The 26,428-nt window shown below is 35.6% G+C and overlaps 1 protein-coding gene across 4 annotated transcripts in view; it reads left to right on the top strand.

The window, feature by feature from the left end:
• The window catches only part of CNST (consortin, connexin sorting protein), a 49,781-nt gene that overhangs the window by 11,329 nt on the left and 12,024 nt on the right, over positions 1-26,428 (top strand). For 3 of the 4 annotated variants that reach the window (XM_062490286.1, XM_062490287.1, XM_062490288.1), the window contains 8 exons: positions 2,332-2,766; positions 9,264-9,469; positions 12,392-12,422; positions 14,941-15,027; positions 15,491-15,605; positions 18,322-18,343; positions 18,517-18,613; positions 23,294-24,189. In XM_062490286.1, coding sequence (XP_062346270.1) covers positions 2,382-2,766; positions 9,264-9,469; positions 12,392-12,422; positions 14,941-15,027; positions 15,491-15,605; positions 18,322-18,343; positions 18,517-18,613; positions 23,294-24,189 — 1,839 coding nt within the window. In that variant the 5' untranslated portion in view covers positions 2,332-2,381. Of the gene's footprint in view, positions 1-2,331; positions 2,767-9,263; positions 9,470-12,391; positions 12,423-14,940; positions 15,028-15,490; positions 15,606-18,321; positions 18,344-18,516; positions 18,614-23,293; positions 24,190-26,428 lie in introns of those variants that run through there. The other variant, XM_062490289.1, reaches the window with a different exon arrangement.

Below are 26,428 nucleotides of genomic sequence, written 5' to 3'. Positions count from 1 at the left end.
AAAGACTAAAAACTGAACCTTTCAAATATAATATTGTGTTTGGGAATATTTTTTTAGTGCTTTAGAACAGGTATCAATAAATCAAGATAACTGTAGTGTGGGTCTAAGTAAACTGTAGTGTATTGTGTCTAAAAATATCTAGTTCTGATTCTTTCTGGTCTGATTAAAGTTATGTCCTCATCTTAACCTTTCATTTTGTGTTTAACTCTCTTTGAGAGGAAATGGCTTGATTAAGGAGCATCCTTCTAGTGGACAGATGCACTTTCCATATAAGTCTTCAGTATCTCCTCTGGAGTTCCCTTTGTCTTTCTGGTGCTCAAGGAACACAAATTATCATCTAATGTGGCTGCCAGAGGAAAATGCAACTTTCATCTCTAATGTACAATACATAATTCTTCTGGACTAGGATAGAATATTTCCATTGGAAGGGACCTACAGTTACCACCTTGTCCAAATACCTGAGCAGTTTAGGGCTGACCAAAAGTTAAAGTGTGTTGTAAAGAGCATTGTCCAAATGCCTCTTATACAGGCTTGGGATGTTGACCACCTCTCTAGGAAGCCTGTTCCAGTGTTTGAGCACACCCTTAGTAAAGAAGTTCTTCCTAGTGTCCAGTCTAACCTTCCCTGGTGCTGCTTATGTTTTAGGGTAGGCAGTAATTTTTGTTAGACTGGTATGGCTGGAAGTGGTTAGCCAGTTCTTCAGGTTGGAAGCAGAGATGGAGTTGTCCTGGGTGGTGCTGGCTTTTGCTTTTGTATTGCCCAGTGGTGGTGGCTTGTTGCCCTCTGTGTGCTTCTCTGGAATTCCTCACCATCTGTTTAATCAGGCCTGTATTTTGTGTGCTTGTCTGTGAGCATGTTGTTTGAGACAGTGTCAAAAGCCTTACCAGAGTCACAGTAAATTGCATCCATTATTCCTGCTGCTTCTGCTAAGCAAGTCGATGTTTTGTAGAAGCACAACTTACCCATCATAAATCCATGCCGACTGTGCTTGATGACCTTCTTATCCTTCAGGTGTTTGAAAATGCTTTCTGGGTTAACTTGCTGTAAAACCTTACAAGGATTGAGGTGAAGCAGAGCAGCCTGTAGCTCCCAAAGTCCTCCTCCTTGTGCCTAAGATAGGAGTGATCCTTTTTCCACAGTGATGAATTTTATGAAGGAATAATTTGAGTAAAACCTCTTCAGTAATCTTTATCAGAAATATTTCTCTGTATGAAGGAAAGACTACTTAATATTTTGAATTTTTTCCATTTATTAATTTTAATTCTTCTAGCAAGTAAAAGGAAAGATAACCTTTCATAATTAGCAAGTGTGCATTTCATTTACTCAACTTGTATATACCAAGAGTTAAGAAAGCCTGGTGAAAACAGGTTTCCTAAAATGTATTTTCATTTAAAGGAAAGGAATAGGAAGCTGCTGTAGGAGGTTTAACCTAAGGTCTTCTATAATACAAGAATGCTTGCGAAATTTTGGCTTCATTATTTAAAATGTGAGCTGAATATAATGAGATTTACATAATGGAGCTGTATTTCAGGTATATTTCAGGTGTATTTCAGGTTCCTAAATTAAACAGCAGTTTTGCCATGCCAGATACCACGTAGGTCTTCTCGTAAGTTACTCTTTTTTGTTCCTGTGAATGTGTCTAATTGCAGCATTGATTGGAGTTGAATCCTCACAAAAAGGGAAAATTGACTACTGCTGAGAGTAGGTGGGGGATTTGTTTTTTTATCAACAAACCATCTGCTTCTGTGTATACTGAAGACAAGTTGAATGTTTTCTTGAAAATAATGTGACAATTGAGGCAATAAACAGGTTCTACTTCCATCTAATTCTGATAACACAGATAATGTGTCTGCAAGTTTGATCTGATACGATCACTGACAGAATTAAAAGTTGTTCTACTTTTATTCTCCCCGGATTATTTTTATTTCAGGCAAACTATGATCTTATGTGACAAGAATGCTTTTGTTTTAGCCATGGATTTAAAGGGGGGGGGGGGGGGGAACATGAGGTGGCTTCTGTTTATCTTTTTGTTTTTCTCATTACTTCAGCTGTAACAACAGCAGCACTGCTGTAAAGATCAGCTGTGCTTTTGCTCAGGTAAGTGGAACAGTTATAATTGGATAAAAATATAACTTTATAGGTTTTTTTGTATGTAAATATACCCTGTGTTAAGACTTTAAACGGGTCAGTGAATGAAAGAAATCCCCCATACTTTTAAGCTGTATCACTTGGCTAATGTGAATCTCTATTGGCTGGCAAAGGCTGACACAGTTTATCTATTGTAATATACATATTATAAATGCTTCCATAAAATTCTATTTTATGTTTTAGGTCTAAAAATATCTGGAGGGAGATTAAGTGGTTCAACAAGTAACGCTCTAATGGATGACAGAGACTTTTCACCAAATGATCTGCAAATAGACTCAAAGGACAGTCTTCCTGCTAACTATAGGGTAGAAAGTTTGGCATCTCATTTTATTCCTTCAGCTGATGAAAATGAAAATCAACTTGACAGTGATGGGAATGAAGTTCTGACCAGTAGCAGCATTGCTATGGGACGACAGGCTAAAGGTGAACAGGATAACATCAATAATAATGAGAATATGGACAGTGGAGACTGGATCCCAAGCTGTAAGGAAAGTGAGACTGAGAGATCTGTAAATGTCCATATGGACCCTCAGCTGGAGGAAAAGCCTATTACTGAAAAACAGTCAGGTGGAAAAAGAAGTCCAAGAAGCAAAAGAAGTTCTAGTAAAAAATCTAAAGGTACTTCATTTAATTTTTTTTGTTCTGTTTACTTCAGAAGTAACACTGTAAGAAATATATTTTAGTTGTTGTACTGATTTGTTTTTAGCATTTCACTAAAGGTTTGGTGGTTTTTGGTTTGTTTTACTTTCTTTTTCCACAGAACTCCTGTTAGTGTTCAGTCAGATAAAACTCAACGTGTCTTCACATTCTGTATTTAAGCATTGGCTATATGGAAAATGTAATGCATCAAGTGAGCAGGAGTAGAGGGAGGTACAGTGTCAGTATGGAAACTGGGCTGGCATCCAAACCAAAATAGACAGAAATTCTGGCATTGTGGTTTTGCTCATTTGAACATCATGGTTGAGTGCAAGGTTTTAGTGTCTTGATCCCATGTCAAGATTTGAAATCTTACTATGAGTACCAAATAGCTTAATCTTGCCCTGCTGTTGTAAAATTTACTTACATTTTTCAAAACTTACCAGATAGGCCTAGGTTGTGTGTTTTGAGTAACAAACTGTTAAAAAAATATGTTCCTACCAATTTTTGATGTTACTTTTTCTTTAGATATTTGGATGTGAATTGGTTAAGGAAAATGTAATGTTTATTGCATGTTCTTAGTTGAAATCCTTCTTCCCTTTTTGAAAGAGTAGGATTTAGTGTAACATAATGTGTTATATTAGGTTTTTGCCATGCATCCTAAAGCTTGTGTGTCATAGTGCTGTATATATTATTTAAAATCAGTATGTTTCATTTATAGGTTTCTTTGAAAGAAGAGCTGATTCATATATACTTTTTTCCATGCATTTTAAACTAAATAATTTTAAAATACAATTTTCCTCATAAATCGCAATTCTTCTGTGACCTAATCAGAAAACTGATTTTTATCTTAAAGGATTATAGAATAGATAAAGACAGGAAAGGAAGGAGGACTTGCATTCCATATCTTGTACAAATAGGCAAAATCTGAAAAGAAAAATTATATTTTCTTATATAGAGATAAGAACATTCTGAAATCTGTCACTGCAGGGAGAATGATTTCTCAATAACTTTCTTCAGCGCTTAGTAAGTACATGTATTTCATCTTTTGGTTTAAGTTTTAGTAACAGAATAAAATAATTAAAATGAGTTTGGCAAAAGTAATTCAGAAACCATCATTTGTATGATGGGAATAACAACAAACAAGTGGATGAAAAGTTATACATATGTGTTGACATAGGTATCTGAAGCACAATAAGAGGAGGAAGAGGAAAAAATTCACCTAAACACTGGAAGTTAAGCTTGCCTCCTATTCTTCCTCCATTAGTTTGTTTTCTTGTTGAATGAACTGATGCCGAAGTACCATAAAATGAGCTGTCCACAGTAGGTTGAAGTTTTAAGACAAAAAGTAGAATCCTGAAAATATAGAAAATTTCATGGAAAAACCTGGCAGTGTAGAAAACCACACAAAGAGGTTTTCCTGTCTGAAAAACTCTTTAGAGTTTTGTTGAATTTTTATAATTCTTATTACTTTATTAGTAAAGAACCCTGATTGTTAGAGACAAAGATCAAAATGTAAAATTACATTGTAGCTCCCATTTTTATGGGCTAATATGGATTTAGTCATTTTTTTCAATAGTCATGTGATGTTTCTTCTGTTTTCACAAAATGCAGTTGACTGTCACAATTTCTTGATGTTGCAAATGTCATTATTTTAGTGGCAATCTTCCATTTAATTTCCAGAACCACCTATTTTAAATGATTCCTGAATATCTCACTATATCCTCTACATAAAGGTCCAAACTAACTTTCTTTTCTTCATATCAACTCAGAGTTAAAGGAGAGAATAATCAAGCTAGAGTGGAAGATTCCTGTGTGGGTGACAGTAGAGCACCACACAAGCAAGCTGGAATATCAATCTAAATAATTGCATGGCATGTATTGTTGCAATTTTTATTAAAAAATATTTTAAACTGTTGAGAAATCGTGGATTAGTTACTTTGACTCATAACTGAGGAAGAGATTTGACTCTTTTTCCCTATAAGCACACATGTTAGGATTGCTGTTAAATGTTGCTATTCTAGAAAATATGACATCTAACTTAAAAAGAACATTCTTCATATTCCTCTTCTTGCTAGTGCCTAAAGCAATTTATGTGGAATATGGAAGATTACATTTTAGTCATTTTTGTTTACTTGTGACTTGCTCAGCAGAATATTGGTGATCATTAGAGAAGCCAATCTTTTGCTCTCAACATGTTTTTACTTTAGAAGAGAGAGCAAGTACTCGCACTTGCAATGTGTTTGAAACTCTCTAAATAGTTGTTTGTGAAGAATAAACAGTTGTAAATTGGATTAATATCTGTCTGTACATGCTTGAGATGTGTTGAAGCTAAAATTATCCTAGCTTCTACTATCAGTAAACTGGAATGCAGGATTAACAGTCACTGTGTCTGGTTGAAGATCCTTCTGGTTCAATGTTCTTCCCCTGACAGAGGCCAACAGAGGATTTGTAGGTGAGAGTACAAGAGCAAGGCAAACATGAAGTGATGTGTTGTCATGTTCTGCTCCCCATCTGCAGTAATCTCAAGACTTCCCCAGGTGGAGATTGATAGACTGTAATACTTCAGAGTGAATTTGTCACCTGACTTGGTTTTTTACAACCATTTCAGGGTCCTGGAGTAAGCCATTCTAGGATTTCATCTATTTATTGTTTGAAGAAGCACCTCCTTTTAGCCCTCTTGATGCTGTAGGAAATTGAGAGTGGATTGACAAGTCTATAGCTTCTATATCCCAATTTTTTCTCTCATTCTTTTTGTATACTCATCATAATTTTTAATGTACTACAATTATATCTGATTAGGATGACCAAAGAATTTATGTACATTTTAACTCAAGAATTTAAGATTGGGTGATTATTCATAACATTATTCCTCGTAAAGAGTTGTACTAACTTTAGTGTGGCAGAGATAGTAATTCATCAAGTTTAATCTGTTTCGAAGCATTTTTGTAAATATGGACTTCAAATTATCCATGTTCTCTGAAAATAAGTTCATCTTTTTTCAAAAGCTCAGTCCTGGCATAGCTTAATATTGTAAAATCATTATATGATTCCTTAACATAGTATAGCATGATAACCTGCACTTAATCTTTTTTTTCCCCAAGTTAAATTCTGCAATATATGCTTCTTCTGTAAATTATTCCACTTATTTCTTAAAGCAGCTTGAAGGTGGAGGATGGAAGAAAGTGTTTGGGATGAAACTGGTGTTGAAGCAAATAAAATATAAGAATATAAGGGTCAAATTACATTAAAATTCAAGTAATGTTATTTTATTTAGGGTTCTGTGCCAAACTAAACAAGATTCTGGGCTTGCTCAGTTAACATTGTATCTTTACCACCCACACTTTTGTCTCAAATCTCTTCTCTTAAAAACGAATAGTTTTTAAATACTTGCTGGTCTTTTTTCCTCAATAATTCTTGAATGAATCAGTCTGAAACAGCTTTTTGTATTGGGCACCAAAGAATGTTTAAAAAAAGAGATTACCATATGTTTTCTGTACTAGAAACTTCCGTTACTGGTGACTTAAGCTAGTGCTACTGAATATGAAAATTCAATTTCACATGAAAAACAGAGGGCAACATCCATAATTTTATTTTGAAAGCAAATCCCTCATATTTGCACCTTGGATTCATTCTCAGGCAGGTAACAAAAAGCATCTTAATTTCATATACTTGCAGAACTGACAAAGAAAAACCTGAGACATACTGAAAAATGTGAGGTTTTATTCAAAAAATATGTCAAAATTTGATTTTTTTGGGGCGAACCTGGAGCTGCTTCTGTGAGCTGTTGGGGGAGTTGAGAGAACAACTTGCTTCTCCCCATATCTCAGGGGACACTGGCACACACTGCTGGGCATGGAAGGGGTCAGTTAAACATTTGTGAGCCTGGCAGAGCAAAAACCTGAACCCAGCTCTTTGCTGTGGGCCTGCTGAGTGCTCTGGCCACTGATGTCTTCTGTGTCTTTTCACATAGATTTTCATAAAGGCTTTGGTTCCATTCTGGGGTGGAGTAAGTATCAGTGCTTTATAAAGTAAAAAACTTAGTCCTTTCTTATTAAAAAAACAGAAATACATGTAAGATACTGGTATCTAGTGAAAAAAATTAAATTCATCTGCTTTGGACAGTAAGATTGATTGATGGATTCCTGGAAAAAAATAGTGTGCTGTTTTCAAGAACAGGAAGGAAAAAAAAAGCGGGATCTTAGCCCATCACATCTTTATGATGAAATAGCATTACTAAGTGTTGCAATAAAAGTTCGTTGTTGTAGTGCTACTATGGCACAAATATTGTCTTGTGTTGGAAATCAAACAAGTTAGAATTAACCCACATAACTGTAAGGCCTGACTTTGAAAATCAGGGAAGAAATTTGAGGGTAGAATTTGATTCCAAGTGACAGCTCAACCTTATGTACAAATAATAATGCAGTTTATAAACTACATGTTAGCTCCAGTATCATGAAAACATTAAAATTAAGGTTTTTCATTATAGTTGCTATTGAGCATGCTACAGTCAATGTTCATGTTTTGATATGACAGGTGATTATTAACAACTGCAGCTTGAAGTGACGTTTGGTTTCTTTGTTTTTCTGAGAGAAGAGGTTTGCCAGAACATGAGGACCCTCTCTTCTGGCTTCATGATAATGTGCTAAACAGGAAGCTGTATTTTTAAAGACAGCCTTAATTCCATCTCTAGAAGTATTTCCTGGTTTGTATCTTGTATCCAGTTATGTCTCTTGTTGCTTTTGGCCCACAGGAAGGCCAAATAAATACCGGAAAGTCAGAGATGTGCATTAATTTTGAAAAAGCAATGTGAAGTTACACCCATATTTTTTCTGGCAGTAAGCCCTGTGAAAATAGTCACCCACAGAGATTATTAGTATTCCTAACCTGGATAGTTTACTAAATTAAGAGTTTAAAATAATCAAAAATAAAATGGTGGAGCCCTCCATGGGCAAGATAATGCCTTTCTTAGGTCCTAAACCTTAAACCTGAGTCATCATTATTGGGTTTCAGTGGCAGTGAAAACAAAGGGGTCTGAAACTGAGTGCCCAAGCTGAAGACATAAAGATACTTGAAACAGTGCCCTCAGCTGTCCATCTTTCAGATGATAACATGATTTTAGAAAACGGGTGTGGCTGGGGAACAATACTCAACATAATTTCAGTTTAATAAAAGTTTGTTGTGCACATTTCTGTAACCAAATTCTCTAAATGATTTTAAATAATTTTGGGATTTTTTAAAAGTTCAGTCTTATGCAAGTGTGTGAAATTCTGTTTTCTTGAGAAATAAAAAGGAGTTTATTAAATGTTAGAATCAGCTGTAGTTTTCTGGTTGCTCCTAAGACTGTGTTTTACAGGAAGCTGTAATTTATTGCTTTTATTCTCTGATCTTTGTGAGAAACTCATCCAGTCAGTATGTGGGTAGTTGATTTCTCCCACTACTGCTGTCACTACTGCTACTCTACACTTCTTTCTTGATTTCATTTAACATTTTTTCATAACTCCTATATTCATGATCAAAATGCACAAGTTTTGCATTTCTAACTTTGAAATGTGGGATTTGCATCCAGAAAGTTGCTTTTTTTTTTCCTGTAATATTCTTATAATATTATGCTTTACATTACTCATTACATCTCTTCCTGATTGCCTGACTTTTTTTGACTTCTGTAAAACTGGAGACAGGCAACAGTGAACTGCCTGGAAATGTACCATGGAGAACCTAGTTTTTTGTCTAGCAAGAAGTTCTGAGATCTAAATTCAGTTTACACAGCCTTGTATCATTATTACCAACACAGATCAGCACTACTGCCTCTTTGCCTGGATGCTCAAACAAACTACCCAAATATGTAGAGGGGTCTTCCTTTTCACCCAGCAGGACAGTCCCCTTAGACATCTCTTTCCTACACTAGAATCCCACACTGGCATCATCTGCTTCTTTCTATCCTTTAAGATCCTGCTGTCACTGCGAGGACAACCATCTAGAAAATAGGAACCCATTGAATTGTCCTTCCTTCCTTCCTTGTGTCTGTCCATCCCCAGGACACCCCCTTGTATGAGGTCCTTGGCAGGAGCAAAGAGACAAACTGAGAACTTCATTCACACTGTCCTCACCTACCTGCTGTTTGCCCTTTTTGAACAAAACTGCATTCTAAGCACTTTTAGGTCATCCTGGTCTCATTAATAACTCTGTATAACATTTTCTAAGTGCTCTGATTTTTTTTTCCCCGTAAGTGAAAGCAGGGTCCCAGTTAGAAGTGTACAAATTTATCTGATGTATGTTATTGTGTTCTGACAGGTAAGTGAGCTGACAGTGAGACAGACCTGTCACAATTAATTTTGACAATGCCAGTATTTAGTTTAGCAGCAATGTTATTTAACATAGTAGGCTTTTATTCATAACACTTATTTTGAAATTTCCTAAAAGAAGCAACTTGATGTATTTTTTCTGAATCCTAACCTAAGCCCTTGTCCTTTTTAAAGGTGTTTCTGCAGTGGGAACCACAGCGATCCAGGAGGAAAATACTATTATTACAGATACAGATTTTGTGCAGGCTGAAGGTACTGTTGAAGCAAAGGAAAATTTCCATCCAAAAGACCAAAAGCAAATGTTGCAGTCTCTTTTCTCTTTGCTTCGTGAAGAGGTTGAGCAGATGGATTCAAAGATACTGCCCCTGTGTCTCCATCAGGTAGTTTTTGTGATTTTGGGGTGTTGCACCCAATTTGATTTTTATTTGAGACCTTTTTTCATTATGAAAAATATGTATAAATGCAATTTATGCCAATACTCATATCTACAGGATATTTTGATGCATAACAGATGGTTAAGGCAAATATCTCCTCTAAGATCTTCTAATATTTGTCAGATTATAAATTGCCTTGTAAGTATATTCTGTAGTTAAAGGAAACTCTTAAGGATGGGTTTCTAATTCCCCAAATGGTAAAATTAGTTTGGCAGGAAGATCTAGAAAAAACATTCTTTAATATACCTTAAATAAGGTTTGTAAGACACTGGTATAGTTATGAGAAAGCAGATATCTAAATAAAGTTTTAAATCTGGAATTTTTTTTTGCTACTACAGATGTCTTTCTAATATAAATTTTATGCATGAATATTAGGATTCAAGGTTTCTTAGTGTATGCCTTTATATAAACACAGTTGCCACACCTACAAGACCAAAGGAAAAACTGTGATTTGAAAAGCAATTTTTCTTACAAATTGGCCAGTATGTTGCCTTTTTTTCTGGAGGTTATGATGCAGAACGAATATGTGGCTAGAATTTGATGCACTATTAATTTACAGTTCAGTTGTGTCAGACTAACAGGAAACTAGAAAAGCTTTTGCTTGGCTGTGATGTCTAATATGGGCCATCAAAGATACTATACCTGTCTGATTTGACTTAGCTGCATTGCCTTTATTTTGGAAGATATTTTAAATTTCTAAACTACAATGACATTCCTGCATTATTCTTCTTTGATACAAATAAGTGATTACATGGGAGAAATAGGTTTCTCTTTAGGATTGCATATTATAGATAACCCACATTTGACAAAGAATTTTAAATAATGTTTTCTAGTCTGTGTTTGAGCAAAGCTACTTGATGCTGTTCCTTAACTTACGAGAAGCTTAGCTTTAGAGTTAAAAATTTGTACTTTTAGCCTCATCAAATTTGGTGGATTTTCATGAGTCAGTACAAAGGTCATTTTTGGAAAACAAAATAGGACGCAAACTTAAAATGTTTTGCAAAGATCAGGGGGATCAATTGCATGTGATGGAGGTGAAATCTGTTGTTTTTTAGATGAGGAAGCCAAACCCTAAGGGGAAGAACTTTCTGAAGGTCATATGGGATCTGTGACAGAACTGAGAACAAAAGCAGCATATTTAGATTGAAATATGTATTCAAACCCTATCTCTTTTTTTCCTAAAACTTATCAAACATTTTGAATTGAGTGTTTGAACTAAAGTTCATGGAACTTACAAGGCTTGTAACCTGTTTTTTTAACGGAGGATGGGAGGGGGAAGGATTTTAAGTGTAGCATTCCTCTAGAGTGAGTCTATTAAGAAGTTTTTTTCCCTTTCTAGTGAATTAACCTGTCATCTTCAGTCGTCTTTTCTTCAGATTGCTAATTCAGCCTGACAGCAGCATTAAACCAAGTCTAGCAAATACTCTTCTATCACATTATTTTTCTATTCTCTATGCCAAAATTCAGTGTAAAATCAAGAGCTGTGTCAGATGTTCTGGAGTTTTAACAATCCATGGTGTTTGTGGGAAGTCTGCATTGAATATTTAAAGGCTGTTGGATAATAGGGGCTGTTCTAAGAGTCAACTTCTAATCAAAATAGGATGTATTTTTTTTTCTGTCTTGAATGGGATTAATTTGATTTGTTTAGGACTTGTTACAGAATCTAAGAGGTATTTTTATATAAAACATAGGTAGAGCTTTGGCAGCTGCAAAAAGTCTTAGGAGGCTATTTTGAACAGCAGACAAAATGTGCAGATAAAGAACATTAAAAGTCACTTACTTATTCTCTTTCAAAGGTACTGGGCTCAGAATGGTCTCATGATTAGTAGTAAGGCAGAGAGCCAGGAAATACAATCTGTAATCCAGACTCCTCTATCAAGTTGCTGTCTTTTCTTGAGCAATCATCTTCAGACTTCTACCAAAGTGCTTATTTAAGCCCTCCATATTATGGCTACTTAAATCAATATGCCCAAAAGATTTTGAGACTGAATTTTTGAGTGCTCCCACAGAAGTCATTGGGGAATCATCTAGGAGGTTCCTCAAACTGAGTGTTCTGGTATCAGGGTACCTGCAGGTTCTGGACACACTTTGTAAGCTCTGGCCTTGCATCACCACGAATGGCAAATAGGAAGGCTGCCAAAATTCACTGTCCCTGGGGGCTGATTAGTTGCTGCTTGTGAAGGTCACTGGTAGTGTAGAGCTCTGTGGAATACTTCTGAGGTTTATATTTCTTGCTTTTCGTTGCATTCGCAAACAAAGATATCAGTATTTCTCAGCTTTCTAGGAAAGCCTGTACAGTTTTGTAACAAGCATAAATAAGTTATTGTTGCAATTCTCAAATATTTTTTGTCTACAGGGAGGCAAAAGACTGTTCTTTTCTCATCAGTCAGGAAACCTCAATTACTGTTTTAACACATTGCAGTGTAATGCTCAGGAGACTGCAGCAATGATTTAAATTTGATCGAACATAAGGAAACATTGGTCAGGCACAGAATTCAAACTTTTGAACTTGTATCAGTAGAAAGTACTTCTCTTGTAGGCCATTTTAAAGCTTTCTATTAAGATAACTAAAAATGTTTCTGAAACAATTTTTATTGTTGTAGAAACATAAAACACTATAAGATTTGGGTTAATCTGTTTTGTATTAGAGGACATATTTCTTGTAGTATTTCTTCGGGGCTTGATACTCTTATAAAATATTTTTCTTAGATTGGGAATACATGTATTTTGTCTGAACATTAATATTTTACCCACACTAAATGGGAGCCTGCAAACCAGATATTTAGAACTGTGATAAAAAGATTAAATTTTGTCCTTACCACTGTCATAAAAATTACAGATTCTTAATTTTTTTTTTTACTTTTGCAGATAGCGGAGACCTATTTTCAAGAGGAGGAATGTATCCTTTCACTTGCAGAAATTGTTGTACAGTATTAAAAATAATGTGATTTGGTAAAACATAAAAGTCAAATGTTTTGCTGTTAACTCACGTCTTGTGGGTCAGAGTTAGAAAGAAGTGAACAACCATAATTTACCCATGAGTGAATATACAATATGCTAGCAGATCCTCCTTAATCAAGCAACTGGACTGTGAGTTAGAGGATAAATTCACTTCCAACAACTTTACTGATGCAATCATTAGTAGCTAGACATAAACACAGAAATAAGAAAACATTTTCAAAGAACTTTCTTTTTTATAAGATAACTTATATTCTAAATATTAGTAACTGGGAAAGTGTTCATTTTACAGATAGGGATATGTATTATATCAAATAGGGTACTTATAGCAACGATAAAATTGCCACAACAGTTGATTAGAATATGTACTAAAAATGTCTAGATTGGTATGAAAATATCAAACACATGGAGCTGAAATAATCAACCTGCAAACAATAGGAAAATGGTGATTGACAAATGCTAACTAGTTAAAATCATATCAAGGTAGTCTGAGAAATTATTGTAGGAAAATATGGGTAATTGCTTCTGGAAACAGTTTAATAGTCCAGTTTATTTTGATTTGTTCCTAGATAATGCAAGTAAGTTTGGTCAAAAAATTGTAATAGTTGAACTGCTGATAATTACTCTGACATTTTTCAGTAATTGTGTGAGAGAATAATAATGTTAAACCTCAAAACTAAATTAGAATTTTAGAAAAGGTAGACTGGGATTTTCTCTGTGCTTTAAAGGGAAAATGATCAGATTATAAAAAGAAGAGGCCAGTGGTAAGCCCTTAATATATGTAATTTACTAAGATGCATCATATATTACATAATTTGTGCATACAGATTATTTCTTTATTATGTAATTTGTACAAACAAAATACAGCAGTTGTTTAACAGGCTAAGTAACAAGGCATAAGAAATCTAGACAAATTATGTTAGACTGTAGATAAAACCAGAGAGCTAACAGGTGCAGTATTATAAAAGCAACACGTAAAATAAAATACCCATCACTGCTTTAGAATACTGCACTTTTGTTTTGGTCATCCTAGTTCAAAAGTGTCCATCAGAAAATGTGAATTGCACAGTACAAATGAAAGGCATGGAAAAATTCTTTAGTAAATTATGGTGCAGGGGGAAATACAATAAATTGAAAATATAAACAGCATGGTAGAAACAGTTCCTCTTTCATTGAAGTTGCTTTAATTGAAAGGCGCTCTATTTAAAGCTGATCAAAGGAAATATTTTTAATGCAATGTACACTTGATGTGTGGAATTCAACACCACTATGTAATACATATTTATGAAGGATATCTCCACTGTACCTCCAGCCATCAGTTTCCTGAGGTTAATAAAGAACTTACTTGATCATGTTGCACTGTATTAATTATCCATGACATACATTTTAATTCATCCAGTGTGGAACCTCATATTAACAATAATTCAGGGTTTGTTGCTGTGTTCCTCTAAGGCTCTCTCTGTGATCTGTAATTCTCTTTCTAATAACAGATTTCCTGAAGACAGAGAATATTCTTTCCATCAATATTGTTGTTCATAAGCCATGCTGTTGCATGAGGCTAACCAGAATAACAAGTACTTGGTTGTGTTTTTGTAATAATTACTCCAGTGTTTTAATTAGCATGAATAATGGAAGGTGCTTTTTCTGTATTACTAAGAACCTCATTCACTGTGCTTCCATCCTCACTGTATTGTAGAATTACATTTCAGATATCTGGTAAAACAGCTTTAAACAGCACAACTAACAACTCAGTCTTAGTAGAATTAGAATTATCCTAACTATTGTAAAATATGGCATTATCAGTATACCTTTGTTAATATACTGATAACCCTAAGCAAGGGGAAAGAGTTCTTCATATAGAAGAAAAGTGAGCAGAATCTTCAGGAAGACAAAAGGTAAAGTCAGCAATCCAACAGTGTTGTATACCATGGTTGAAAAGGGGGCAGATGTTTCTCAAAAGTTGAGGTTGGATCAATTGTGTTAATACTGTCTCCAGCTGGTCAGTAGAAAGGAGCCATATTTTCAATTAGTCATGGTTATTGGCATATATTTGTATTTCTTGAGAGATGGGTGCTGGTATTTGTCCCATTTTTTTGCTTTTCATTTCCCATCGATTTCATTTTTCTGGTAAAGTTATCAGCATAATAACATTTCAGTAATTTCTTTTCCAGAAAAATCTTTTGTTGTGCTTCAGGCACATGGGAAGAGGTAGCTGCCAAGAAGAATAGGATTTTCATTTTTTGAATGTTTCTCAACTTATTTTACTTCTTGCCTGTCATTTTCATGTCTGCTATTTTTTTTCTTTCTTGCACAGAAATCAGGGTGCTAGACATTATTCATTTTGATTCACTTATTTCAAATTTCAAGTGTATAATTGCTTCCTTTTCAAACATGATGCCAATTTTAAGTAAGTCATACCATGTCCACATGTGTGCATTTTCCTTTAACCTTCCATTCAGATGAGAAGGCCATGAAGTTCATTCAGCTTGAACGACTTTATCATGAGCAGCTGCTTGCAAATCTTTCTTCCATACAGGAACAGTGGGGTGAGTACCAGCTAAACTAATATAGTAGAAGAAAAACTTCAGTTTGTATTTCTAAATAACAGAGCTGTTTTTCCAGGCTAAAAAAGTTACATAGCAAAAGTGACATTTATATCAGAATTTCTCTGAGATTGTTACAAGAAGGGTGTTCCTGCTTTGGATTTGTTTGCACACATTTAATCATAAAGGCGCAGATAATTTGTAATTCTTTATTCTATTAATCTAGATTTTGATTCACAGTTGTTTCAAGTTTATTTTTGGGTTAGGGTCAGTGAGTGTGATGTGATGTGATGAAAATAAAGTGTATTCTGAAAGGGCAGGATGCTGTTCTCCATAGTCTGAAATGAGACTGTAGAACATACACAGAAAAGTTGTCAATATTTCTCCATCAATTAGTTTCACATCTTTATTTTATACTAAGCTACTTTTATAGTATCTGAGTAAAAGTTATTTTGATTTAATTTAGAAAGAAAATGGAAAACAGCAGTTCCCAGTCCAATTACAACACCGAGGAATTTAGATAAAGAGCTCAGTGGCCAAGAACTAGAAAAGCTTACTAGAGTTTGCTCCTCGCATCAACAGTAAGTATAAGAAAGTATTATTAGTCCTCAAACTAATATGTTACTGCAGCTGTTGTCTCCTTGCCATTATGGGCATTTTAAAATAATCAGTGTCAAAATAAAAGTTGCATCACTGACTTGAAGTTGGTTATAAAGTGGTGATTCCTTCTGATAAGTAACTAAAATATTTTTACCATCAGCTTTCCCATTGTATTAATATTGTTTGAGGAACTCATGAAGACTAAATCTGAACCCGTTTTAACAAATCATTAGTTTTCCAGAAGTGGGTTTTTGAGTTGTATAATTTCAACCAAAAGGAAAACTGAATAGTGTTAATTCAGGAAGAGAGGGACCATAGCACTAATGATGGTGTTCATGTCTAACACCTATTGGTTTAATCATTGTTTCAAAATGCAAGTGTCCAGCATCTCAGACTTCAGCACCCATACATACCCTATAGGATTTTATTCCTAAATTTCCACATTTTAGGACATTTTAATTCTTAAAGTAGTTCTTATTACCTTCTATTGATTTCATATATGTTGCATTTACACGAAGCAGTGATTCTCTACTTTCCTAGCATGTCAGTATTCTAAACAGTGAAATCTCAGTTTGTAGCAGCTTTGCCTGATCCATCAGCCTCCTGAATCAGTGTTTCACAGTATAACAAACTTGTGGGCAGTGCTTAGGGTGCTTTTCTGGGTAGCAACATTTATGGGACTGTACCCATCAGGAAGGAGATCTCTTCTTTCATGGGTGAATGTCCTAATGTCCAGACATTGATTTTTAAGGTACAGATGGAAAAAATCATATGAGCTGCTACTGAAAAATGATCAGCCAACAGCAATAAGGAAACTAACCACATTCAAAGACCTGAAAAGGCCTGTCTGTGACAGTCAAGATGCTCTCAATTAGATGGGGAGAGAAAAATTTCTCTTGTACATTTGCATTGACTTAGTCAGTCTGGATATAACAAAAGCCTGTTGCTCATAAAGAGTATGATTTGGCTATCAAATTTTTTTCTTCTGTGTGATGGCACCAAAGTTTGAAAACACCATGGATTGCCAGAGTCCGTGCAGGGATTTTTTTTTTTAATGTGTATTCTGAATGCCTTTGGGAGGTAGTCCCTGGAAAAGCACTCCTGCATTCCCAGAGGAAGAAGGGGCAGGTGTAGCACTGGAGCTGCAGGTTTGCACCTGCATTGTGCTGCTCCTGAGGGGTTGCACTGAGCGCCTGCGGCTGCCCCAGCCCACATTTCCCTGCACACCACCTCGCCAGCCCATGGAAAGCCTGGGGCTCAGGTCTGCTGGGATTTATATGCAACGAGCAGCATCTCCCTGTTGTCACCTGGCTGGTCACCTTGGTGAGAATAACTCTGCTTTCTCCTTTTTTCAGTTTTGCATTATCATTCACTGTCCTGAGAAAACCTGCAATTAGATAAAAATTAAGGCTTGCGTTCATTTGCCGTGATCGGTGCTCTGTATTTAATATTATTGCTCTTTCAGTAAGCTTTACACCTTACTATCTTTTTGGTGGGCTAAATAGCCTCATGAGAAACACAGTATGTTATTCTGTTATGCTTTTTTTTTGGGGGGGGTCTCTATTATTCAAACTGAAGAGATATTAAGAAAAATACTTTTTATTGCTAGTGATATAAAAAGTGCTATCCTCTGTGTATGCCAGCCACTAAATGGTATAAAATAGTTCTTAAAGGTGTGTTAGCATGTCTCAATCATTCATGGCCTAAAAAGATACTCTATTCCATCTTTTTCTTTCAAACTCTGTAGGCAAAAGCCTATTTGCTTTTATTATTTCATATAGGGTTTTTTTCCCTAAGTTTTGAACTCATTCTACTTTTTCATTATAATTACGCTTTAATTTTTAATGAATAGCATGCAGGTCTTGGAAAACGTGAGCATTTTGCTTTTGTAATTGTAAGAAATGTAACTTTTTCTGATACTCAAGGTTTACAGCTACATACTGGATATGTTTGCTTTTTAAAAATAAATTTAAGTGTCCTTTTTCTAAGTTTAAATGGCAAAATTCAAAAGTCAATGTAACTTTTTGAAGTTTGTTAGATAATATGAATATCAGTACTTTTCCCTTGTCTCTCCAGTTTTTTTTTCAGTAGCTTTAAATAAAATGCTCCACATTTTATCTTCATTGCTGTAAGACTGCAAGACAGATTGTGTGTGATAAATTGCATTGTGCATGAATCTCTATCCAGCTGGCAAAGTCCACACCGACTGTGAACAGTGTTGATTCACCTGTGAATCTGAATAGAGTCAGTGGGAGCTGCTGTACCTTAGAGAATCCATAAAATGTCCCATCTGTGGAGAAGGAAATATGTTTTTCAGGGAGGGCATTTCATTCCTCAATCTCTTTTATAGTGAACACTATTTTAAATAGTAGCAGATATCGAGTTCTTTTATGATTTTTAAAGTTGGTAGTGTCTCTTTAGAGTATAATCTTTTACAGGAATTGATATGTTGCAGTAAATTTTCTTCTGACTGCTTTCTCAATTAGGTGGAACAATGTTAGGGCTAATTTGTCTTCTGATTATATTCATGCAAGTACAGATCTGTGCTTGAAAGTATGCTAGCAGGCTGACAATGGAAGAAAAGTTCTGTCCTAATTTTAGAGCACAGCAAAGATTTCTAAGATTTCACTTACATTTATTATGAAGAATGTTGTCACTAGGTTGTTTAATTTATTCTTTTTTCCTTTGTTGTTGCAGGCCACAGGCATCCAAAAATAAGGTAAGCAGCTGTTTAATTGAATTCTGCTTTGTCAAAAATTGGTAATAAATATATCTTAAATATTAGATAAAATCTTTCATGTTTAGAAGCTTTTTGAAGTTTGAATGTCTCAAAAAGTCACAGCATTCCTGTTTACTTCCAAAAATTACAGGTAATACTATCATATTTTACAGCTAGTAGCTGCAGAAAATATATGGGAAAGCAGCTGTTTGCCTCAGTTAATGGAATCCAGAACTTTAAAGGAAAGAGAAGCTACTGCTTTTAAATCAGGTATGTGTGTATGTATGTACATGTGCAAATTTTGTTTTAAATATTACACTGTAATGACATATTCCAATAAATACAATGAAGCTATTTCATTTGAAGCTACAGCACTTGTTGGATCTCTACAGTTGCACAAATGGATGATTTATTTTTTCTCAGCACAATGGATAAATAATGCAATTTTAATTAGTCATTGATATTCATAATTATAAAGTAATTCTAACCTCCATTAAAAAGTCTTAAATGTGCATACATTTATAGTAGCTTATTTAAGCTACAAAATTGTATAAAAGTAAAGATAAGATGCATGATTTGTATGTGTACTAATATATACTAGGTAACCAACCTGATGAGAGACATTCTGAGGTGTGGCAATGGAGTATAGTTAAAAGTATTAGTAACTATTTTAAGTTCCATGCAGTGTACTGATTTTGAGATGCATTTTTATGAAGCAGCACAGAAAATGATGAAGCCTTTGGGGGGTCTTGAAGAGAAAAACATTCAGTGAATTGTTTTCAGTATATACTTTTATGTCAGCCTCATTTTCCTTTTTCTGCCTTGGAGCAGTTGTCATTTTCTTTGAGTAATTTGTTAGAATCTTTGAGTTCTTATGAAACATTTCCAAATTAATGAATTGTTAAAATGGGGGACAGAGTGGGAAAGAATATTGGTAGACAACCAGGCTGTCCTTTATCTCTCCTCTCTCTGAGCAAAATGTTTCTGGTATTTTGTCGTGTTCTAGTTGCCAAAATTGGCTTAAGCTAAGTACCTTTCCTTGAAACCAGCTAGAATTCCTCAGAAGATGAGAACTGGCCTAAGTGATCCTAGGAGGTCCCTTTGAACCTAAATATCCTACAACTGTATATCAGCCAGGATGCTCAGGAGAATCAGAAATTAATGAAGATACAGAGTCACAGTTCTCTACATGTGGATCCTCCTTATCTCCATGCTCTTCTACCATGACCCCTATACTGCCTTTTCCTCGCTTTTATTCTTGTAACTTAACTAAACATAAAGCATTAGAAACATGAAACAAACATGTTCTACAGCTCAGAAAGCAGATCAAAAGAAAACAGTGCTTTTTATTTTTGGGTGATTGGAAATTCCCATGGAAAAAAATAGACAATTAGAGTTTTCCCTCTGATTTTATTCCAAGTGGGAACAAAAGCTTTCTGGAGAGCAGAATTTCTGAACACTTGAATGTTCTGAATTCAGGAGCATTTTGTTTCAATGTTGAAATACTCTAGTATAATGTCTTGACTTAATGTGGAAGGAATTAATGGTGCAAATGGATCTTTTAATGCCTTTCTCTTAATGTAAATCTTATCAAAATATCATCAAAATCTTTGGGTTCCTGTGAAATGTTGGCAAATTAATAAAGCTGTGTCACCCAATAAAAAGCAGTTCTGCTGAGAATTTTTTATCAGTGCTAAGCACTTGCAATACAAAGATAGGAATATTTCCACCCTAACTTGGCTTTAAATGGTTGAGATTTGCTAAAGATGCTTTTCACAAGATTAGTGCGTTTTGGGGAAGCAGTGAATTCTCTCCCTCACGAGTGTGAGCAGCTGTTCAGGCAGCATGTGGTCATTAGCTGCTGCTGCCCTTCAGTGCCAGTGCATCAGTAGAATGGGGATGAATGGGTTTTGTTGCAGCTAGAAGGATTTGGGTAGGGAAGGCATCGGTATGAACCAGTACAGAAATCTGACAAAGGTGATTCATAATCTGAAATAACATTCAGGTAACAACTGTGCCTGAGTGATCCACCTCAGAACTAGAAGCAATATGACCATCTGGGACTGTTTCATTGATTTTGCCTGAACCCCAGCAGAATCATATATTGTTATAAACATACAGTTTCTAATATTTAACCTTCTCAGCAGCAGCCTAAATGCATGGGCCTTCTCACTGAAAACTTAGAATGCTTGACTTCTGCTTCTTAGGTGTTTTTGGTTTTTTTCTACCAAAAAAAAATGGAATAAAAAATGAGAAGTAAACATGTAGAGTTTTACTTCTACATATATCTGCCAAACCACAGGAAGAACTGCTTAACTCATTTAGCTGCTTGTAGTAGAAGTCTGACTTACAGTGAGACAGGAAAAGGAAACTCTCAAGTGTTTTGAGAACTGGTCTTCATATGGATTCATATTTAATAAGAATTTATGTAGCAATTACCAATAAGAAAATATAACATGCATAGTAGCATTATCTATATTACATTGTAGAGATAGTTGCATTGCACTATAGTAGCATCTTTGAAGTAAAATCAAACTTCCCTGGTAATCTGAAGGAAAAATTATTCCGTTGATCTGCTAAGGTATATGGAAACACAGTTTGAACCTCGGTAGGCAATTGATTCTAAAAATTCTTAATGTATTTCATTAACACCTTCCTAATGAAATATTTAATTTAACAAAACCCTTGGCATAAGTTGGTAGTGTGCACAAATAGTTTAGACTCCTTTCCAGAATGGGGAGGAATTCTTTCTACCCTGTTTTCTTTTAGGACCTATGGGATTTGTTTTTAATTGGGAAGAAGGACAAGGATGGAGAAGTGTGACTTCTCCATCAGTAGATTACTGTACATAATACTCTGTCTGCTAGGCTGTCTTGGATTAACAGGACCAAGTTGTGCCTACAGGTTTCTGTGATGAACAAACCAAGTGTCGATTCTAATGGAACTCTGTTAGAGGGAAAATAAACCATTTTTTTAAATTACCATGAGTGCTTTTGCTGCTAAAAAAATTTCAGTAGACACTTGGTTGTACCTCAGTCAGGTAAAAATTAGTGCCCCAGGTGGGTGTCTTCTGTCTTAACTTAGTGTCAGCAAAGGCATCTTTTCTAATTAAGTCTTCAAGTACTTGTCTTAACTTGCCTTCAGTCTGTAGTGGACAAGGGTTCCCTGAAGTAGCTGTAAATACTGAACACTGCTGAAAACCTGATGTAAATGATCATTGCATCCCAGTCCTTGTACATCTGTGGTTAGATAACAGTGCTAGGGTCATTTATTACTTTCTTAGGAACAGTGCCCTGAGCTCAAGGGACACCTTTCACAGTAAAGCATCTGATTTAATTTCCGGTTCCATTTAATCTTTGTTGCAGTTGGGGCTGCCAACAAAGATGCCTGTTGTGATGTGGATGTATCCTCTAGGAAAAATTGACAGATGGTAATAAAATCTTGTACTGATAATCCAGGCTGTGTTTGAACTCATGACCTGTATGTGAAGGGCTCAGTATCCCATTACAAATCCTTTGAGCTATCTGCTCATCTGTGTCTAATTTTTAAAAAGTCCCTGTCTCACACCTATTCTTTCAGTGTTTTACAGAAGTTAGGTTCCTTGTGCTCTTTCATTCAGTTAATGTCATTCCGATATTTTTTTCCACATTTTGATGTACTTAGATATTATCTTTTTCAATTTCAAGTCTGTCTTTTCTATGCTAGCTTGCATGTTATTGTCCATTAAAAGAGGGATAGTTTGGAATTTAGTAAAATTGTTCAGTACAATAAATTATTGCAAATGCTTATTTTAATGAAGGTGACTATTCTGTGTAACAACTTCAAGAAATTGCTCACATTTTGAGAGAGGTTTTAACAATTGAGGAAGAATGAAATCGGCATAGAGAACTCAGTTAAGAAGGGCATTATCTTTATTAATCTGTTCATAAGACCCTTCTGCTCTTTATTCTGACCAAAAAGTACAAATAAGTGTTTCCTAAAGTTACTAATTTGTTGATTGAGGTTATTACTATTACTGCAATGGTAGTTCTATCATAACATAATCTTAACTTAGTTTTTTAAAGGTAGGGAATAAAAGGCAGTTTTTATCATAGCTAGCTTACTTTGATATTTTAATTCTTAACAGCCCCTTTCTTTCTTTTTAAGCCTAAAAACAGGCTATTTGTAATGGTAAATATCTAATAATTTCATAGACAACTTGGGCTAACCACCTACTCCTTCATCAGCAGATCATGCCAACTGTGTGAAATCACAACCTATGTAGATCTCCTTATATGTCTCTGAAATTTCAGATAAGGAAAAATACTTTTATATGTATTGGAAATATGAATACAGAAATAAATTGCATTAAATTCTATTTTAATATGTAAACTAACTTACTGATCCAAAAAGCAGCATCTTTTTCTGCTGTCCATTTATGGGAAATGTAATTTCTATTTAGTTTAATGTTAACCAAAGGAGCTAATGATCTGAAAATTTAAAATTTGTTAAATCAGTATGATTTCAGCTTCTTTAAAGGAAATGCATATATCTCCCTAGGTGATAGATACACTGGCATCAAGATACAGTTTTCTGTAATTAAGCACATTTGCTTGAACTCCAGGCCTCCTTGAGATGACTCATGTAAAATATCCATTAGAAGAAAAGTGACTGTTCAGAAAGGTATCTGCTTACATACTGGGAGTAGCTTTTTTCAGAAGAACACTAAATCATGTGCTTCACCTGCAAGAATGTGTGCAAATTATTTTATTTTTTTTTAACCTGAATCAGGAGTCAGAGACAGCTAACAAAAAGTTATCCTGACAGGAGCATAAAATGCCTGCCCTTTATGGGAGAGCATTTTGAAGCATTAGGTTACAATGTTATCAAATCACAGTATACTCTTTCCCCCCTGGGCTGATGCTTTGAATCATTTAAAAACTCTGGAACTGTTTTTCCTCTTGCACTTAGGTACTGAAACTTGTCCTGGCGCTGGACCAAAGAAAGAAGATAAACAGCTGAGCAGTGTCTGCCCAGGTGAAAGCAAAGCTGAGAGACAGACAGAGACAGCAAGGCTTCGGGTAGCTGCAGGAAAGGACCACATGGAGGAGCAGCACTGCACTGCTGGATCCACAGTGGAGCCACACACCCAGTCCACAGGGACAGTGGGCAGGCCTTCCTCGGGCTGTTTATCATCTGGGGATGCTGGTAAAGATAACAGTCTGCGGCTGAGGGACAGACAGCTCTCCAAGGATGCAGTAAAAATAGAAGGGGCTGGGGATCCTGGAGCAAAACTGCCTCTTGAGCCAATGGTAGATGCTTTGGCTTTAACAGATGCTGATTATATGCCTACTGATTTGGTACCTTCTGATGAAGATGTGCCAGCTGATAGAAATCTGCTCAGATCAAAACATGCTGCCGGGTCTTCAGAAGTTGCTTGTGGCCAGCTTGGAAATAGTGATTTAAAGCAGCAACAGATGCAGCCTGATGATGATGATGATGATGATGATGATGATGATGATGATGAACAGTCTTCATGGGACAGAACTTCATCAGATGAATGCTCTGGGTGTAATGAAGTGTCTGAACATGAGAGTACTGCCCATTCACAGGTGTCCAAGGAAGTACAGAGAACAGCAGGACAGGAGGAGAAGGTCAATAGTGAACAGGAAGATTTGTTTCTGAGATTTTTTAATGGTATTGTAATAGACACTGAAGAATCTGCAAACTTAACAAACCAAGAGGACTTTGACACTGTTCCAGATATTTCACCTGAACGAGCATCTTATAACTCCCTGGAAGCTTTATCACTAGATGACAGCTTTTCTTCTCTTGATGAACTTACAAGAAGGATAGAGATTACTGAGGTAAATATTGTGAAGCCTATAAAATATTTCATGTTTATCTCAATTAAAATATTTTAGATATTGACAACTTCAAAATGTATTAAATATTCTTTTATGTATCACTTTTACAAATCTGAAATCTATACATATTTAATTGTTCTGAGTTACTTAGAAAAAAGTTTCATTTTGCCTCTCTGTCTCCTTGACCAGCAGTTCACTGTGTTTCAAAATAAGATTGATCTTATATATATGTGTGATACCTGGGGGGGTTAATTTTTTAATTGTGACAGAGACTGTTAAGAGATGTTCTCACAAGTCCTGTTAAATCAGATTTTGTGTCAGAGATCTACATAGTACCTGTGATGTACCATCGTTCATTTCTATGCATAGAACAAAGTTTGCTTTTTTGTGCTTATTCCATAGAGGTGAGAAGTACATATATATAAATTCTGTATATGAATGAATCGGCTTCTGATTTTGTCAAGCTTAGGCAGATTTGTTCAGCCCAAGCTAAGAAAGAGCTTCTAACCCTGAGCCCACCTTCCTTAAGCACTGCTGGTAGGCCTTTAAGAAGGGTGAGTGCTTCATAAGCTAAATTGCACTTCTGAAAATAGAGAAGATTTATTGCTTTGGGACTTTTTTTGAGAGTGTAATGATGACATCTTTTCTTTATTTGACTTCTGGTTTTGCTGCATTTGCATCCATGGGACCTTAAGAGCTTTTTTTTTTATATGAATAAATGAGTGTATTGTGAAATGATGTTATTTCAAATGCTGGAGGGGGAAGACATGTATGAAGGTATATCTTCTTAGTTCATCTCTATTTTTAAGATATTCAACAATAGACTATCCCCTTGGCAATAAAGTTACCCTACTTCTCTATAGATCAAGCTAATGCAGAGAGACCAAGAACTGCCACAACTGCTTAAGGACAGTGGCCAAGCAGGGAGATCAGTGCTGATGTTATTATATGTTTGCTAGAGTCTCCAGAACTGAAAAGAGAGCATTTTTGTTTTCCTCCCCACTTTAACATTTTCTTACATCCTTTCCAAGGTCATGCCTCTTGTCTTTTTGTGGGCTCTCATGAGGTATGCCACATACCAGCACTGGCAGCCATGTGCACGAAGCTGTACACAAGCAGATGTGGAAACACACATACACGTTAGTACACGTATCCCAATTTTTCAACTAAGTCCATTGGCTTGTGCTTGCTTAGAGGGTGTTTTGAAAAAAGAGTGTTTTGTTGACAATCTAAGCCCGTATATGTGTATAACAAAAGAGTAACTTAAGTATCATCCCTCAGCATTAAATTTCTTTTGAGCCCACTGAAAGTTCTGCATTTTAGCAGAGGAGTACTGTTCTGTTTCATGTAGATGAAGCCTAAATTAATCCAGTAGCATCTATTTTTAAGTAGCTATGTTTATGGCATTTGTATTTCAGAGGATGGGATAGGAAGCAGTATATTGATACTGTTAGAAAAAATATGCTTGTATTGATTGTCCCTGTGACCAGTGATGATACTTTTACAGGGCATCTCATTTCAATTCTAGTTTGCTCTCCTGATGCTGGGACTGACAGTACTTTGATGGCAGAGTTGAGTCACTGCAGAGGAAAAATTACCTTGAGTTTTTCCATAGTACTTTTTCATGCCATATAAGGCATCATGTTGGCTGCATTGGTGAGAGTCCACTTGAATCATTCTTAGCAAGAGGCCAGAGTTTTGTGTGAGGCAGGGGGCTTAAATGGAAGTCAGTTACAATTAAAATTTGTAATATGTAGCATCTGGGGTTGTTTCACAATACTTGAGATTTCTAGGTGCCATAGGGTGAGAGTTAAGGACAGCACACCAGCTTGTATTGTTTCATTATACACTTATAGGATGTTCCAGTTAATCTTACCACCCATCAATAGCCTAGGGGTTGTTTTTCAGAAGTGGTGGGCACCCACAGCTTTCTTGGAAGACACATTTGAAAGAGTTTGGCACCCCTGAGAAAGCAGCATTGCTAACTTGTATTCATGCATTCTGTTTTAGTGTTAAAATAAGATTACACTGAAGTTTTGATGAGCAGAATGATCTTTTTACCCAGCTGTAACACTTCTCCCTTTCTTGTCCTCTTGAAGACTTTGAAATTGCATTGCTCAGGCTATGGAAACCTAAGAAGATAACAGTGTTTTCATACACTGGTTGTTAATGAGGTATCTAGAAAATGCATTGGTAGCCACATGAGTGAAATTAAATTAATCACAAGAAATGTACCAAT

This window comes from Cinclus cinclus, chromosome 3 (assembly GCF_963662255.1).
Source record: "Cinclus cinclus chromosome 3, bCinCin1.1, whole genome shotgun sequence".
NCBI lineage: Eukaryota > Metazoa > Chordata > Aves > Passeriformes > Cinclidae > Cinclus > Cinclus cinclus.
The sequence above is the reverse complement of the archived record's forward strand: the minus strand, read 5'-3'. Positions and strand labels throughout refer to the sequence as shown.